General features: G+C 48.2%; 1 protein-coding gene across 1 annotated transcript in view; it reads right to left on the bottom strand.

The window, feature by feature from the left end:
• Window positions 1-16957, bottom strand: part of pik3c2b (phosphatidylinositol-4-phosphate 3-kinase, catalytic subunit type 2 beta) — a 118825-nt gene that overhangs the window by 35581 nt on the left and 66287 nt on the right. The window contains exons 14-17 of the mRNA XM_055654903.1: window positions 10909-11051; window positions 4923-5111; window positions 4317-4410; window positions 3324-3418 (exon numbers count right to left, since the gene is read on the bottom strand). Of these exons, the coding sequence (XP_055510878.1) occupies window positions 3324-3418; window positions 4317-4410; window positions 4923-5111; window positions 10909-11051 (521 nt within the window). The remainder of the gene's footprint in view (window positions 1-3323; window positions 3419-4316; window positions 4411-4922; window positions 5112-10908; window positions 11052-16957) is intronic.

Here is a 16957-nt window from a genome sequence, read left to right as displayed (position 1 = left end):
GATGACTTTGTTTATTCTGTGGGTGGATTCATGTTGATATCGCCAGAGGCAATCAGGGGCAGGGTGGAATTGTCTGCCAGTCCATTTAATACATCAGCTCCAAGGGCTGGGATTCTTAGTCATGTTTCGGTTAGCAAAAACCAGCTTTTCTAGGGAGGAGACAGATGCAGGACTGATGACTGTATCAGAGCTGCTTCCCGCTCTTATAGACAATAGATAAAAGGTGCAGGAGTCGGCCATTCGGCCAGCACCGCCGTTCACTGTGATCATGGCTGATCATCCACAATCAGTTCCCCGTTCCTGCCTTCTCCCCATATCCCCTTGACTCCGTATCTCCCGGTGGCTCAGCACTTCAACTCCCCCTCACATTCTGAATCCGACCTTTCTGTCCTGGGCCTCATCCATGGCCAGAGTGAGTCCCACCGCAAATTGGAGGAGGAGCACCTCATATTTTGCCTGGGTAGTTTACACCCCAACCTTGACCTCCAATTTCAGGTTGTCCTTGCTTTCTCCCTCCTTCTCCTTCCCTTCCCAGCTCTCCCACAATCTCCGCATCTTCCTTTCTTCTTCCCACCCCCCCCCACCCCACATCAGTCTGAAGATGGGCCTCGACCTGAAACGTCACCTATTCCTTCGCTCCATAGATGCTACCTCACCCGCTGAGTTTCTCCAGCATTTTTTGTCTACTTTCCATTTTTCCAGCATCTGCAGTTTCTTCTTAAACAACTAGTGTACGGTTGATCATTGGTCAGCACGGACTCGGTGGGCCGAAGGGCCTGTTTCCACATTGTATCTCCAAAACCAGAAACAAGATTATCTGAAACTTTAACCTCAGTTATCCCTCCATAGTCACCATCTGACTTGCTGAGTCTTGTCAAGACATTTGATAAAATACCAGCTTTTGCAATAGTTTGGCTTCAAAAACAATTTGTGTGAGTGGTTATGTCTTGGGGTTATATAGGAGCCAGGATGCGATGAGAAATCTCTCTCGTCAACTTTGAAAGACTGCCGTGGACATTTTCACACACGTCCATGATGGCAGATGAGGTGTCAGTTTAAAATTTCATGAGATGCTACTGCATGAAGGCAAGAATAAAATGATTCTTGTGGAAACTTGGTAAACACCATTTATACCTGAAGTCCCTTGTCATTAAAGTCAACATGCAGGAGAAAAAACATCAAACAGCAGCTTTTAGTTTAGAGATACAGCACAGATACAGGCCCTTCGGCCACTAACACTATCCTACACCCTCAGGACAATTAACAATTTTACCAAAGCCAATTGACCTACAAACCTGTACGTCTTTGGAGTGCAGAACTATTTTCCACTGTAATTTGTGCAAGCTCAAACAGGAAGGTTGCATTAAAAATAGCCCGAGCTGATTAAATTCTGACACACCAGCAAAACCGGTTATACCATTCTTCTTAAACGTTTATTAAAAATCGTTCAAATCGTTCGAAATTTCATTCTTTTAGTTTGGAGATACAGCGTGGAAACAGGCCCTTCAGCCCACTGAGTCCGTGCCGACCCCCGCACATGAACACTATCCTACACACACTGGCGGCAAATTACACTTATACCAAGTGTACAAACCCAAGCCAATGAACCTACAAACCTCCACGTCTTTGGAGTGTGGGGCGGTCATGGGTAGAGTTGCTACATTACAGCGAATGCAGCGCCGGAGACCCGGGTTCGATCCCCACTACAGGCGCTGTCTGGACAGAGTTTGACCTGCGTGGGTTTGAATGGCAGTGATGGCTCGAAGGGCCGAATGGCCTACTCCTGCACCTATTGTCTATTGATAGTGTTAAGTGAGTGCAGGGGGATCAATGGTCGGCACGGACACGGTGGGCTGATGGGCCTGTTTCTGTGGTGTAATTCTAAAAAAAAAACCCTGAAAAATCTGTGTTGGTGGGAAAGGAATCGCACACAAAATCCTTGGGAGCATCTAACGCGGCCTGGATGTGGTCTTGATGCTGCCAATTCATTACTCAAATATCCTGCCGGCTCTCAAGATTCCCAACCATTTCGGGAATTTATGAGGTACTACCAGTTTGGCAAAGCACTGGCCCACCGGCAACTTCAGCCATTGGCAGCTGGGGCACAGATGTTGGTTAAAGCAGAATGGATGGAAATGAGAAGTTCAGTCTGAGAGAGAGTTCTGATCAAAATCAATGTACCACGGAAACAAGTCCTGCAACTCAACCCATCCATACCGATCAGATTCCATCTACCCTGGCCCCATTTACCCCCATTTCAATCATACCCCTCGAAATCTTGCCTATCTATGTACCTGTCCAAATGTCACTTGTATGTGGCAGGACCCGTCTCAATCTCTTCCTCTGCCATAGGCACACCGTCATTTGTTTAGAGTTTAGAAAGATACAGCGTGGAAACAAGGTATCGCTAAAGTCTCAGTCCTGTCGCAACCAAACTGCACGGTGGTGCAGCGGTAGAGCTACTGCCTTACAGCGCCAGAGATCCGGGTTCGATCCTGACTACCGGTGCTTGCCTGCACAGAGTTTGTACGCTCTCTCTGTGACCTGCGTGCGTTTTCTCCAAGATAGACAACAAACAATAGGTGCAGGAGGAGGCCATTTGGCCCTTCGAGCCAGCACCGCCATTCAATGTGATCATGGCTGATCATCCCCAATCAGTACCCTGTTCCTGCCTTCTCCCCATATCGCCTGACTCCGCTATTTTTAAGAGCCCTATCTAACTCTCTCTTGAAAGCATCCAGAGAACCCGCCTCCACCGCCCTCTGAGGCAGCGAATTCCACAGACTCACCACTCTCTGCGAGAAAAAGTGTTTCCTCGTCTCCATTCTAAATGGCTTACTCCTTATTCTTAAACTGTGGCCCCTGGTTGTGGAATCTTCGGTTTCCTCCCACACTCCAAAGACGGACAGGTTTGTTGGTTAATTGGCTTGGATTAAATGTAATTCGCCCCTAGTGTGTGCAGGATGGTGTTGATGTGCGGGGGATCGCTGGTCGGCGTGGAATCGGTGGGCCGAAGGGCCTGTTTCCGCGCTGTACCTCTAAACTAAACTAAAGGTAGGCACAAAATGCTGGAGTAACTCAGCGGGTCAGGCAGCATCTCTGGAGAGAAGGAATGGGTGACGTTTCGGGTCACCCGAAACGTCACCCATTCCTTCTCTCCAGAGATGCTGCCTGTCCCGCTGAGTTACTCCAGCATTTTGTGTCTGCCTTTGATTTAAACCAGCATCTGCAGTTCTTGCCCAAACTAAAAAGTAGATGTCTCTGTGCTTGTATCAATTCCGACCAAGATGCTGCGGCTCGCATGAGACATTCAACTTACGCACCAGTAGAGGCAATGAGCGATCTTCACGTCACAGATGGCTCTCCGCAGCAGGAATCGCACCAGGTGGCTGTCCAGGTAACACTCAAACTTCAGGGCCTATAGGATGCAAAAGCACAGACCTCAGAACCTCTTCAGAAGGACTTGTTCGGTGCCTGCATTACAATCATGGCCTGGAGATCATAGAAACATAGAAAATAGGTGCGGGACGAGGCCATTCGGCCCTTCGAGCCAGCAACGCCATTCATTGTGATCACGGCTGATCATGTCCCCTATCAATAACCCGTGCCTGCCTTCTCCCCGTATCTCTATCTTTGGTTCAAACCAGCATCTGCAGTTCCTTCCTTCCGGGAGCTGAATATCCCGCGGTCTAGGCATAAGCTTAGGGGCGACCGTGCCTTTGTGGTTGCAGCTCCTAGACTGTGGAACAGCAGCATCCCCCTTCCCATCAGAACTGCCCCCTCCATCGACTCCTTTAAGTCAAGACTAAAATCTTATCTATACTCCCAAGCCTTTCCTGACGTCCACTGAGCGAGGGCTATATGTATATATGTATGTAGTTTGTTTGTTTATACTATTCTTATAACAAATGTAAAGCACTTTGGCCAACGAGAGTTGTTTATTTAAAATGTGCTATATAGTGCTATTAGACTCACACATGCACTGACTTCACAGCCCAACACCCGGACTTCCATCTGTATATATGTATATAGCGCCGCAGAATTGTGCACCTATCCCCCCCCCCCCTTCTCCCTTCTGTTTTTGTTTTCTGTTTCTTGTTTTTTGTACTAAATTATATGTTAGCACTGAGTACGAGCAGCTTTTAATTTCATTGTACATGTATAGTGACAATAAATGGCATACCTATATCTATCTATATCTATAAATAAATGTGAGTTGTCTTGACTTCCTTCACAATTGCAATGCCGGAATAGATCAACTGAATTTGACAAATAAGTTTTAGACAGATTTCCAGGCTAAAGTTCCAGGTACTCACTTGTACTAACTGAGGAAGACAATCCACGAGTTCAGACGTGGACATGGCGTCCATCCACTGTACTGCTGTGCGACGAAGCTCCTGATCAGGAAACCTGGGTAAAACAGTCAAGGAGTCAACACTGTATCGCACTGATTTAACACAGAGTCGCCCTTAAGATGCTTGATTAGTACGTGTCAGTATGTGGAGAAGGCAGGAGAATGGGGTTGGGAGGGAGAGATAGATTTTTGAATGATATAAAAGTTATCGAGGGGCTGAATCATGAAGCACTTATTTCACACAGTAGTTATGGACTTTAGAGATTCACCCTTCGGCCCAGCGAGTCCGCGCCAACCAGCGATCACCCCCTTCACTGGCACTATCCTACACGCACTGGGGACTGTTTACACTTTGCAGAAGCCAATCAACCTACAAACCTGTTGTCTTTGGAGTGTGGGAGAAAACCGGAGCACCCGGAGAAAACCCACACAGCTCACGCAGGGGTAGAACGTGCAAACTCCGTACAGACAGCGCCCGTGGTCGGGATCGAACCGGGGTCTCTGGCGCTGTGAGGCAGCAGCTCTACCGCTGCGCCAGCGTGCTGCCCCCTACAGCTCGAGTACTTACACAGCATGGAGCAACCCTAATGCGTCAAGGTGACCAAGGCAGTTCCATTGTTTGACCAAGGTGTAGATGTCGGGCAGGGACGTCCACTCCCAGCTGGGGGCGCTGGCGAGCACCATCGGCAGGCAGCTGCATTCCGAATGGCAGTAGTATCTCTTCTCCCACAACAACTTCTTGTCTGATTCAGTCAGCCTGGGGGGGGGGGGGGGGGGGGGGGGGGGGGAGAAGGGAGAGAGAGAGGGGGGGAGGGGGGGGGAGAAAAGGGGGGGGAAAGAGGGAAGGGGAGGGAGGGCGGGGAGAAAGAGGGGAGAGAGGAAGGGAGAGAGAAGGGGGGAGAAGGGGGAGAGAGAGGGGGGGAGAGAGAGGGGGGAGAGAGAGGGGGGGAGAGAGGGGGGGAGAGAAGGGGGGAGAGAGAAGGGGGGAGAGAAGGGGGGAAGGGGGGGAGAAGGGGGGGAGAGAGAAGGGGGGAGAGAAGGGGGGGAGAAGGGGGGAGAGAAGGGGGAGAGAAGGGGGGGGAGAGAGAGGGGGGGAGAAGGAGAGAAGGGGGGAGAAGGGGGAGAGAGAGAGGGGGGGGAGAAGGGGGGGAGAGGGGGGAGGGGGAGAGAAGGGGGGAGAGAGAGGGGGGAGAGAAGGGGAGAGGAGAGAGACGGGGAGAGAGAGGGGGAGAGAAGGGGAAGAGAGAGAACGGAAGAGTGGGTGAAGAGAAACACAGGGATCAGTAATCAGCAGCAGACATTGAGGACACAACAAGAGTTATTGCAGATAGACACAAAATGCTGCCCGTCCCACTGAGCTACTCCAGCGTTTTGTGTCCATCTTCGGTTTAAACCAGCATCTGCAGTTCCTTCCCACACAGATTTGCGGAAGGCCATCTGGATGTAGATAGCCTCAGGGCAACCAGAGAACAGGCATGACACCCGAGATGGGTTTGCTGAGAGTCAAGGACAGGCTCATTGCGAGAAGCACTCAGGCATGGATCACACCAACATGAACCCGTGCAAAATGTTGGGACCATGAAAGAATCTACGCTGCCATTAAAGCCCATTCATCCTTTAAAGAGAACTTGACACTCCAGCTCACTGACCTGTGTGTGACTCCAGTTGCATGAGTGAGTTTTAAAACTTGCTGACTAAAGGGCAACAAGATGTAGGTTTTTCAAGACTATTCTTGTCCACAAAATGCAAATAATTATAAAAGAACGATTAGTAAACAATTATTAAATAATATTAAGCAATTATTAGATTTTTTTTAAATTTTGTACTGTGGAAATAAAAGTTGAAATCATCCCAGAAATAAAGAACTTAGAAGATAGCAACGAAAAAAAAATACAAGGTCTCAAGTAACCGAATAATCAAAAAATAATGCCAAAATAAACACCATAATCTACTAATCTGATCAATAGTATTTTGCCCTCTAACGTGTCCTGGTGTTCTTATGCTTTTTTGCCGATTAGAATTATTTGTATTTTTTTAAAAATCCCAAAAAAATCAGGTCCCATTAAATCAGGCACAGTCAATCGATACAAAAATGCTGGAGTAACTCAGCGGGACAGGCAGCATCTTTTAGTTCAGAGATGAAGCGCGGAAACAGTTCCTTCGGCCCGCCGGGTCCGCGGCGACCAGCGATCCACGCACATTTACCCACTAGAGACAAATTTTACATTTACCAAGCCAATTAACCTACAAACCTGTACGCCTTTCGAGTGTGGGAGGAAACCGAAGATCCCGGGGAAAGCCCACGCAGGTCACGGGGTGAACGCACAAACGTATAAACCTGTCCCACGGTACGAGTTCATTCCAAGAGCTCTCCCGAGTTTGCCGTGATTCGAACTCGGAGATTTACGGTAGTAATGGCCGCTCGTCGGTACTCAAGGCTCTCGTGGACATTTTTCAACATGTTGAAAAAATCTTCACGAGTCTTCCCGAGCTTACCTGCCGTTAGCGTTACGAGCCGCTAAGAGACGTCCCCGAGCTCCGACGTACCCGCCACGTTCATTCTCCGTGCTTACCACGAGTTTGATTTTTTGTTTGTTAACTCAGGAGAGCTTTTGGAATGAACGTGGTACCGTGGGACAGGGCCATTAGCGCAGACAGAACCCGTAGACGGGATCGAACCCGGGTCTCCGGCGCTGCATTCGCTGTAAGGCAGCAACTCTACCGCTGCGCCACCGCGATCTCTGGTGAGAAGGAATGGGTGACGTTTCGGGTGATGAACCCTCGCCCATTCCTTCTCTCCGGAGATGCTGCCCGTCCCGCTGAGTTACTCCAGCGCTGCTGTGTCGGTCTTCAGTGTAAACCAGCAACTGCAGTTCCTTCCCGCACAAATCGGTCATGATCATCGTCCCCACTAGAGGGTGGTGTCTTCCACAAAGTTATCTTCTACCCTGGAGGACAGTGTCAACACTGAGCTAGAACAACATACACTTAACTCCCCTGTATACATCGACAACAATCACTGGTGCACTGACATTTTAAGTGTAAGTGGTGTGGTTTGTGCAAGATTATGTCAACACAGGCATCATAATTGTGCTTCCCCTTTGCTCCAGCCTCTCCAGTCTTCATCTTCCTGATTCCATTCCTGAAGATATCTATGCTTTTTGCCGCCTCTACCTTTTCTTTGGGAATCCAGTTCCACAATCCCAAAGAGAAGACTCAAAATACTGGAAGAAGTCTGCGGGACAGGCAGCGTCTCTGGAGAGAAGGAATGGGTGACGTTTCGAATGTCGAAATGTCACCCATTCCTACTCTCCAGAGATGCTGCCTGTCTCGCTGAGTTACTCCAGCATTTTGTGTCTACCTTCAGTGTGAACCAGCATCTGTACTTCCTTCCTCCACAATCCCAACCCTGCTCAGCATCTCTCGTTCCCTTGTGATTTGTATGCACAAGGCTGGATTCATTAAGAGCTCCGACTTCTCATGCCATAGGTACGCCATCCTCTGCAGTGCAAGGATGTACCTTTACAAAGGAGATGAGGAGGAATTTATTTCGTCAGAGAGTGGTGATTCTGTGGAATTCATTGCCACAGAAGGCTGTGGAGGTCATCAATGGATATTTTTAAAGAGGAGATTGATGGATTCTTGATCAGTAAGGGGTTAGGGGCGGAGAAGGCAGGAGAATGGGGTTGGGAGGGAGAGATCGATCAGCCATGATTGTATGGCAGAGTAGACTTGATGGGCCGAATGGCCTAATTCTGCTCTGAGAACAAGATACTTATGACAAAGGCAGCACCCGAGGTCAGGGTTGAACCCGGTTGGTTCTCTGGGGCTGAGAGGCAGCAGCTCTACCATCTGTGCCACCCCTGCGTATATCGACACTTGATTCCTTTCCGTCTCTGGTGAATGGCCATGTCTCTCCCCATTATTTCTGGCTTACAACCGAGACTGCGCCTCACTGGTTGCGTGTTGCTTCAGGACATCCCGAGGATGTGGACGGAGAATATGCCGTTCAATCAATTTCATTTTACAACCGTGGCGTTTAATATACATGCAAGAGTAGGTGGGGAGGAACACAGCTGGCGAGCGGTGAGCTGGGCAGTTGCTCAATTGCTCAGATGTCTTGTCCTTCATTGTTATTCTCTCCCCTATCTGCCAGCAGTTATTAGATCACTGCTTCCTTGACCACATTAGAGCACGATCCAATTACAGCCCACGGGGCCACTGCACATACACCTGATCCCAGTCACTCTTTCAGTCAGTCTCTTTAGCCATTTGATCTCTGTTAAAATGACGTGTGTAATCGGCCCAAGGTTTACTTTGTGCAGTTTTGGTCCCCTAATTTGAGGAAGGACATTCTTGCTATCGAGGGAGTGCAGCGTAGGATTACAAGGTTAATTCCCGGGATGGCGGGACTGTCATATGCTGAGAGAATGGAGCGGCGGCTGGGCTTGCATACTCTGGAGTTTAGAAGGATGAGAGGGAATTTTAATGAAACATATAAGATTATAAAGGGTTTGGACACGCTAGGGGCAGGAAACATGTGGGGGGGAGTCCAGAACCAGGGGCCACAGTTTAAGAATAAGGGGTAAGTCATTTACAACGGAGACGAGGAAACACTTTTTCCACACAGAGAGTGGTGAGTCTGTGGAATTCTCTGCCTCAGATGGCGGTGGAGGCCGGTTCCCTGGATACTTTCAAGAGGGAGATAGATAGGGCTCTTAAAGACAAATTGTCTGAATTTCCCTGAGGGGATTAATAAAGTATTTATTATTATTATTATTGTTATTATTAAAGATAGGGGAGTCAGGGGATATGGGGAGAAGGCAGGAACGGGGTACTGATTGTGGATTTTCAGCCATGATCACATTGAATGGCGGTGCTGGCTCGAAGGGCCGAATGCCCTACTCCTGCACCTATTGTCTATTGACTACCTGATGGTTAACGCATGTGACAAACAACTTGCCAAAAACTAAATTGCACAGAAAAGGACGTGTCGCACCGCTCTCTCACCCCCCACCCCCCCCCCCCCCCCCCCCCCCCCCCTCTCCCATAGTGCGAGTGGTACAGAAGTGTGAAAACACACAGCTCCAGATTCAGGGAGTTTCTTCCCGGCTGTTATCAGGAAAATGCACCATCCGATCACCAAATCGAGAGTGGCCCTGAGCTCCCATATACCTCATTGGAGACCCTCGGGCTATTTTTGTTTGGACTTTACTGGAGTTAATCATGCACTCATTGTTGCACACCTGGCCCTTGTGGCTAAAGGGATCAGGGGTATGGACAGAAGGAGGTACGGGATACTGAGTTGGATGATCAGCCATGATCATATTGAATGGCGGTGCAGGCTCGAAGGGCCGAATGGCCTGCACCTATTTTCTATGTTTCTATTCACGTTATCCTGTATCTGTACATGGGGGATGGCTCGATTGTAATTATGTATTGTGTTTCCGCTGACTGGTTAGCACGCAACAAAAGCTTTCGCATCAACACATTGTGTAAACTCTTTAGTTTAGTTTAGAGATACAGCCTGGAAACCGAAGCTTCGGCCTACTGATTCCGTGCCGTCCAGCGATCCTTGTACACTAACTATCCTATACACACACACATGGGGCGATGTACAATTATACCAAGCCCAATTAACCTACAAAGCTGTACGTCTTTGGAGCGTGGGAGGAATCTGGAGATCCCGGAGAAAACCCACCAGGTCAGGGTGAGAACATACAAACTCCGTACAGGCAGCACCCGTAGTCAGGATCGAACCCGGGACTCTGGCGCGGTGAGACAAGGGCCTATCCCACTTACGCGACTTTTTCGGCGACTGCCGGCACCCATCATAGGTCGCCGAAAATGTTCAACGTGTTGAAAATCCAGCGGCGACCAGAAAGCCGCTACGACTCTTTGGGCGACTGAGGAGACTGCTCACGACCGTACCACTGGCTGGCTCGAAGGGCCGAATGGCCTCCTCGTGCACCTATTGTTCTATGTTTCATACAGGCGACACCCTGGCGACATGTCGCGGGGTGAAGCCCGTATGGTCGTGAGTAGTCGCCCAAAGAGTCATACCTTGTTCTGGTCGCCGCTGGATTTGCAACAATGGTGAAAATTTTCGGCGACCTGCAGCGACCTATGACGGGTGCCGGCAGTCGCCGAAAAAGTCGCATAAGTGGGACAGGCCCCACAGGAACTCTACTGCTGCACCACTGTTCCTCCCTTGCTGCTTTTCCACTGAATGTAGCACAACATTGTTACTGCTTCCTGCATTTCCCGTTATAACCTCGAGGGACTAAAACAAAAAATGACTTTGATCTATTTATCATAAGCTTTGGAGAACGTTCAAGACAAGAATCTAATTTTAATCAGAATAAATAATTCTTAAAATAGGTCACACAATTGTATTGTTCCTGCAATTTTCTGTAAATATTTAAGCGGATGCATCAAACACTAGAAACTCCACCTTTCATATATTTCTGAGTCCCGAGTTGTGCTCCGGTAGAGTCAACTTCCGACAGCATTTCCTCACGGAATGTCAACATGTAATCATCATAAACGTTTACCAGAAGAGCGACTTCTTCTGCATCACTTTCATCAGGTGCTTCCTCGATGTATTATCCAGGCTGCTGAACTCGTATTTGGGGCTGAATTCGGCCGGAGGTGGTGTCACGAACTTGACGTCAAACGCCGAGGTCGGGTAATCGATCTGTGGATGAAAGGACACGGGGTCACTGAAAAATAGCACCCTCCACAGCAGTGGTCAAAAATCCAAACCAACCATCAGAATGCAGGAGCGTCCTGGTACGAAATGTCGTCTGTCCATCTGCATCCACAGATCTGTTGATTTCAATGGGCAATAGACAATAGGTACAGGAGTAGGCCATTCGGCCCTTCGAGCCAGCACCGCCATTCAATGTGATCATGGCTGATCATCCGCAATCAGTACCCCGTTCCTGCCTCCTCCCCATATCCCCCGACTCCGTTATCTGCAGGAGCCCTACCTCGGTCTCCCTTGAAAGTATCCAGAGAACCGGCCTCCACCTCCCTCCGAGGCAGAGAATTCCACAGACTCACAACTCTCTGTGAGAAATGTTGTTTCCTCAACTCCATTCTAAATGACTTGCCCCTTATTTCTAAACGCTGGCCCTGGTTCTGGACTCCCCCAACATCGGGAACAATAGTGATAGTGTATGGGGAATCGCTGGTCAGCGTGGACTCTTGTGGGCCCGTTTCTGCACTGTATCTCTGAACTAAATGAAACTAAAGAGCCATAGCTGAGAGGGAGATCTCCTGTATGGTAGAGTACATTCAAGTTTAACGTAACTGTGGGAAGATGCAAGGCTCAAGACAAATAAATGTCTATTGTTGCAACTGCCAGACCTCCTCTCCTGGAACGAGATCTGTGTGTGTGTGTGTGCGCCTCACGAGCAAAGGTTAGTTGTTGCTGGATGTATTTCAGCATGTTTGTGTTTTTGCAGGCTGAGAATCAATGAGAACTCTGTGCAACAGCTGATACACCATCCCTCTCTCTGTAAGATACAAGTTGACAACAAGAATCCTCTGCTCCGGGACCTTCTCCTTGGTCACGGGCCAGCCATTGAGAAATTGCTTCCAACAGCGGGATTATGAAGGAATAAGATTTGATGGGACTTTTTGGAAAGATTGCAGGAAGTAAACTTAGGTTATTGATTGGGGACGATCAGCCATGATCACAATGAATGGCTGGCTCGAAGGGCCGAATGGCCTCCTCCTGCACCTATTTTCTATGGTTCTATGTTTCTATGTAAGTTTCTATGTAAGTTCATCCATTTAAAAGAAATAGGCAGTGCAATAGTGCAGCGGTAGAGTTGCTGCCTCACAGCGCCAGAGACCCAGGTTCGATCCTGCCTTACGGACGCTGACCGTAAGGAGTTTGCACGTTCTCCGTGTGTAGGTTCTCTAGGTTTCCTCCGGGTGTTCCAGTTTCCTCCCACACTCTTGTGCGTGCAATGGGCAGTGCTAGTGTTGGCCCCAGTATGTGTAGGATAGTGTTAATGTGCGGGGATCGCTGGTCGGCACGGAATCAGTGGGACCAAGGGCCTGTTTCCACTCTGTTTCTCTAAACTCTAAAGGAATTGTGCCATAAGATCTTTCATGTTCACCCAAGTCATCAGAAGACGCCTCAGTTTGAAGTCTCATTCCAAAAGACAGTAGTTCCAGCATTGCACGACTCATTCAGTCTTAGCCTGTGACATGCATTGAAATACCAAGTGTAAATAGTAGCTTGTACATGAATATAATATTATAGCAATCGTGACCAGAATAAAGCTGCAGCATGATACAATGAGTGAAGGTCATTTGGGTCAGACGACATCAGGTTCACAATGAATCAGAACGCAAGTGATGGAAATAGTAAACTTTGCAAAAAAAAAAAAAAAAAAAGATTCCAGTTCTTAGTTCATGATTCCAGATTGATTCAAATTTGCTGTTTTAGACAATAGACAATAGGTGCAGGAACAGGCCATTCGGCCCCTCAAGCCAGCACCGCCATTCAATGTGATCATGGCTGATCATCCCCAATCAATACCCCGTTCCTGCCTTCTCCCCATATCCCCTGACTCTGCTATTTTTAAGAGCCCTATCTAGCTCTCTCTTGAAAGCATCCAGAGACCCTGCCTCCACCGCCCTCTGAGGCAGAGAATTCCACACTCACCACTCTCTGTGAGAAAAAGTGTTTCCTCGACTCCGTTCTAAATGGCTTACTCCTTATTCTTAAACTGTGGGGCCACTGGTTCTGGACTCCCCCAACATCGGGAACATGTTTCCTGCCTCTAGCGTGTCCAAGCCCTTAACAATCTTATATGTATAGACGTGCGGTTCCCGGAGGTTGCAGGTGGTTGCAGGTAGTGGAAGCAGGTAGGGAGACTGACAAAAACCTCCGGGAACCACAAGGAAACCTTGGGTGGGGTGCAAAGTCTCCAGAGGTTTCCTTTCAGGTTTCCCAAGTGGGACAGGGGCATTACTGTGCGTGGGACAATGCTAGGGAGCGTGGAGCGCTGGTCGGTTCGGGCTTGGTGGGCCGAAGGGCCCTGCTTCCACGCTGTATCTCTAAGCTAAACTTTCTTTCCTAAAAGGATGTAGCTGATCTTCCTTGTGGACCGAGTGCCACGTCAGCCAGCACACAATGCAGAGAGAGACTGAGCCAGCAGCCCAGGAATCGTCACTGCGAGCAGACTGCTTTATCAGACCCATATGGGAAATGTACACTCCAATTCACAAATGTTTTCTCAACAAATCTTGCATAATCCTTTGGTTTCCTCGAAGCTTAAAGTAGATTTTGCCCCTGCAAGAGGTTTAAAAGATTCAACTTTCATACTCCCCACCCTCCCCCAACCACCATCATGCCCTTATTTTCCTTTCCCCTTAATAGATTGGCACACACATCATACCCTGGGGTGGAGAGAGTGTGCGTGGGGTCTGGTGCCAGGTCTCAGTTGATTTGATTCGGAGCCATCGTGAAGTTTAAGCTGAATGCATGCAAGAACTGCTCTGTCTCAAGTTTCACTTACTGTAACTGTTTGCTGGCGATTACATTCAATAAAGGGATGTGCCAGAGCTCTTTGTAGGCACTGCTGCAAAATGACAAAGAGGGAAGCCAAGTTGCACGCTGCTAGCCCCTTAAAAAATAGACACAAAAATGCTCTGACGTTTAGCTTAGTTCAGAGATCTAGCATGGAAACCGACCGTTGGGCCCAAGCAAAACCATCAATCACCCGTTCACACTAGTTCTATGTTACTCCACTTCCTCATCCACTCCCTGCAAACAAGGTACAATTTACTGACCTTCAATTACGGTGGTGCAGCGGTAGAGTTGCTGCCTCACAGCGCCAGAGGCACAGGTTCGATCCTGCTACGGGGTGCTGTCTGTATGGAGTTTGTACGTTCTCCCCGTGTCAGCCACTTGCATTAACAAATGACACTTCCACCCTGGGAGAAAGGATTCAACTGTCTACCCACTATCATATCTGCCTCCCTCAACACAATACTTTCCAGGCTCCCACCACTCTCTGTGTAAACAGCGTACCCCTCGCATCGCTATTAAACTTTTCCCCTCACACCCTCTAGTGTTGGACATTTCCACGCTGGGGAGAAAGGTTCTGACTGTCCACCCTATCTATGCCTCACAATATTTGATATACTTCCATCAAGTCTCCCCTTAACCTCCAATGGTCCAGAGAAAAACAATCCAACCTTTCCCTATAGTTAACATACCCTCCAATCCAAGCACTATTCTGGTAAAGCTCGTCTGCTCCTTTGCAAAGTCAGGGAGGGGATAACAATCAGAGCACCCATAGAAAAGCTGCGAGGTCACAGGGAAACATGCAAACTGCACCCAATCAGCTCCAGAGGTCAGGATTGAACCTGGGTCCCTGTCTGTGAGCGGGCGGCAGCGACTGACCAACTGCACCACGGTTGTGAGAAGTGCTTTATAAATGAGCGTTCTTCCTATGTTCCCATGTAAAAAATATCCACTGTTCAATTGCATACAGTATTTAATTCAGTTTAGTTTAGAGATACAGTGCAGAAACAGAACCTTCGGCCCACCGAGTCCGCGCCGACCAGCGATCCCCGCACATTAACACTACCCTACGCACACTATACCAGCCAATTAACCTACAAGCCTGTACGTCTTTGGAGTGTGGGAGGAAACGGAAGATCTCGGAGAAAACCCACGCAAGTTGCGAGGAGAACGTGCAAACTCCGTACAGACAGCACCCGTAACCAGGACCGAACCCTGGTAAGGCAGCAACTCTGCCGCTGCGCCACCGTGTCGCCGACTATTCAGTATTTAAACATTTTATTCTCTCCACAGATGCTACCCGACCAGAATATTTCTTGGAAATTTCAGATTTCCAGGACACATCTATTTATTCTCATCAAATTAATATTTCCGTCAATTGCTGCTGTTTCATTAAATACCAAATTCCCCCTCTGCTATAATTTCGAACGTGTGAAAAAAATAATCTGATCGTAGCTTTAGATTAGATATATGATAAGACAATGAAGACAAACAGTTACTTCCAAAAAGAGGTCCTCCTATTACTTTTCATCAACGAGCTCAGGCAAAGTGCTTGTCAACTTGACAATTCTCGAAACCCATCGGCCCACCAGTCACGCTTATCAACCTCCGCCAGCTTCCTGTTCAGTTACTCCTACGTGCATTTAACCTCTTTATCTCTGCAATTTTCTCCAGCCGTTTAATCTTCAATAGTGGGGCGGCTCGGTGGCGTATATACCACGGGTTCGATCCCGACTACGGGTGCTGTTAGTACGGAGTTTGTACCTTCTCCCCATGACCTGTGTGGGTTTTCTCCGAGACCTCCAGTTTCCTCTCACACTCTAAAGAGGTACTGGTTTGTAGATTAACTGGCTTGGCATAAATGTAAATAGTCCCTAGAGTGTGTAGGATAGTGTTAGCGTGCAGGGATCGCAGGTGGGTGCAGATTCGATGGGCCGAAGAGCCTGTTTCTGCGTTGTATCTCTAAACTAAAAGTTATTGGAGGTCCTCCAATTGTCCTCTTGAGTATGAATGCATTTGATCGCTTTATTGCCTCTGTCTATGCCTTCAACCGTTAAGATTTAAATTAATTTGTAAAACCACTTCTACAAGATCCAACTCTTAATGCACCCTTGGTTAAGCTTTTAGTCACTTGCCCCAATATCTCTTGGTGTTAGTTTTTGATTGACAAGCTTATTCCGAAGGACCATGGGATAGTTATACAAGATGTTGGCGAGGCCGCATTCAGAGTGTCGTGTTCAGTTCTGGGCACCATGTTGCAGGAAAGATGCTGTCAAGTTGGAAAGGGGGAACAGAGACGATTTACAAGGATGTTGCCACGACTCGAGTGTCTGAGCTATAGGTAGAGTTTGAGTAGGCTGGGACTCTATTCCTTGGCGTGTAGGGGGATGAGTGGTGATCTTATAGAGGTGTATAAAATCATGAGGGGAATAGATCAGGTGGTCACACAGAGTCTCATGCTCAGAGTAGGGGAATCAGGAACCGGAGGACATAGGTTTAAGGTGAATGGGAAAATATTTAATAGGGATCCGAGAGGTAACATTTTCTCACCAAAGGGCGGTGGGTGTACGGAACGAGCTGCCAGAGGAGGTAGTTGAGGCTTGGATTATCCCAACATTTAAGAAACAGTTAGAGGGATATGGGCCAAACGCAGGCAGGTGGGACTAGTGTAGATGAGACATGTTGGTCCGCGTGGGCAAGTTGGACTGAGGGGCCTGTTTCCACGCTGTACGACTCCATGACTCTACAATTTCTGCCATGTTAAGGATGCTGTATAAATAGAAGACAATGTTTTTGTCAGGATGTTGCATGATAGGAAGAAGCAACAAAGAGAATCTGTCCAGAAGAGACACTAAACACTTACTAATCCAGGCAGCTGTATTTCAAATTCCAAAGAACCAAGTGTCATAGAATCCTATAACCATGGGAGCGGGCCCTTTGGCCCATCGAGTCCATGCCAACAATCAATCACCCTAGTTCCATGTCATCCTACTTTCTCATCCAAACCCTACACGCAAGACGTAATTTTCTTTTTTGCAGAGGCCAATTAACCT

The sequence above is a fragment of the Leucoraja erinacea genome, chromosome 24 (assembly GCF_028641065.1).
Source record: "Leucoraja erinacea ecotype New England chromosome 24, Leri_hhj_1, whole genome shotgun sequence".
NCBI lineage: Eukaryota > Metazoa > Chordata > Chondrichthyes > Rajiformes > Rajidae > Leucoraja > Leucoraja erinaceus.
Note: the sequence above shows the minus strand (reverse complement) of the source record. Positions and strands in the feature narration are given on the sequence as shown.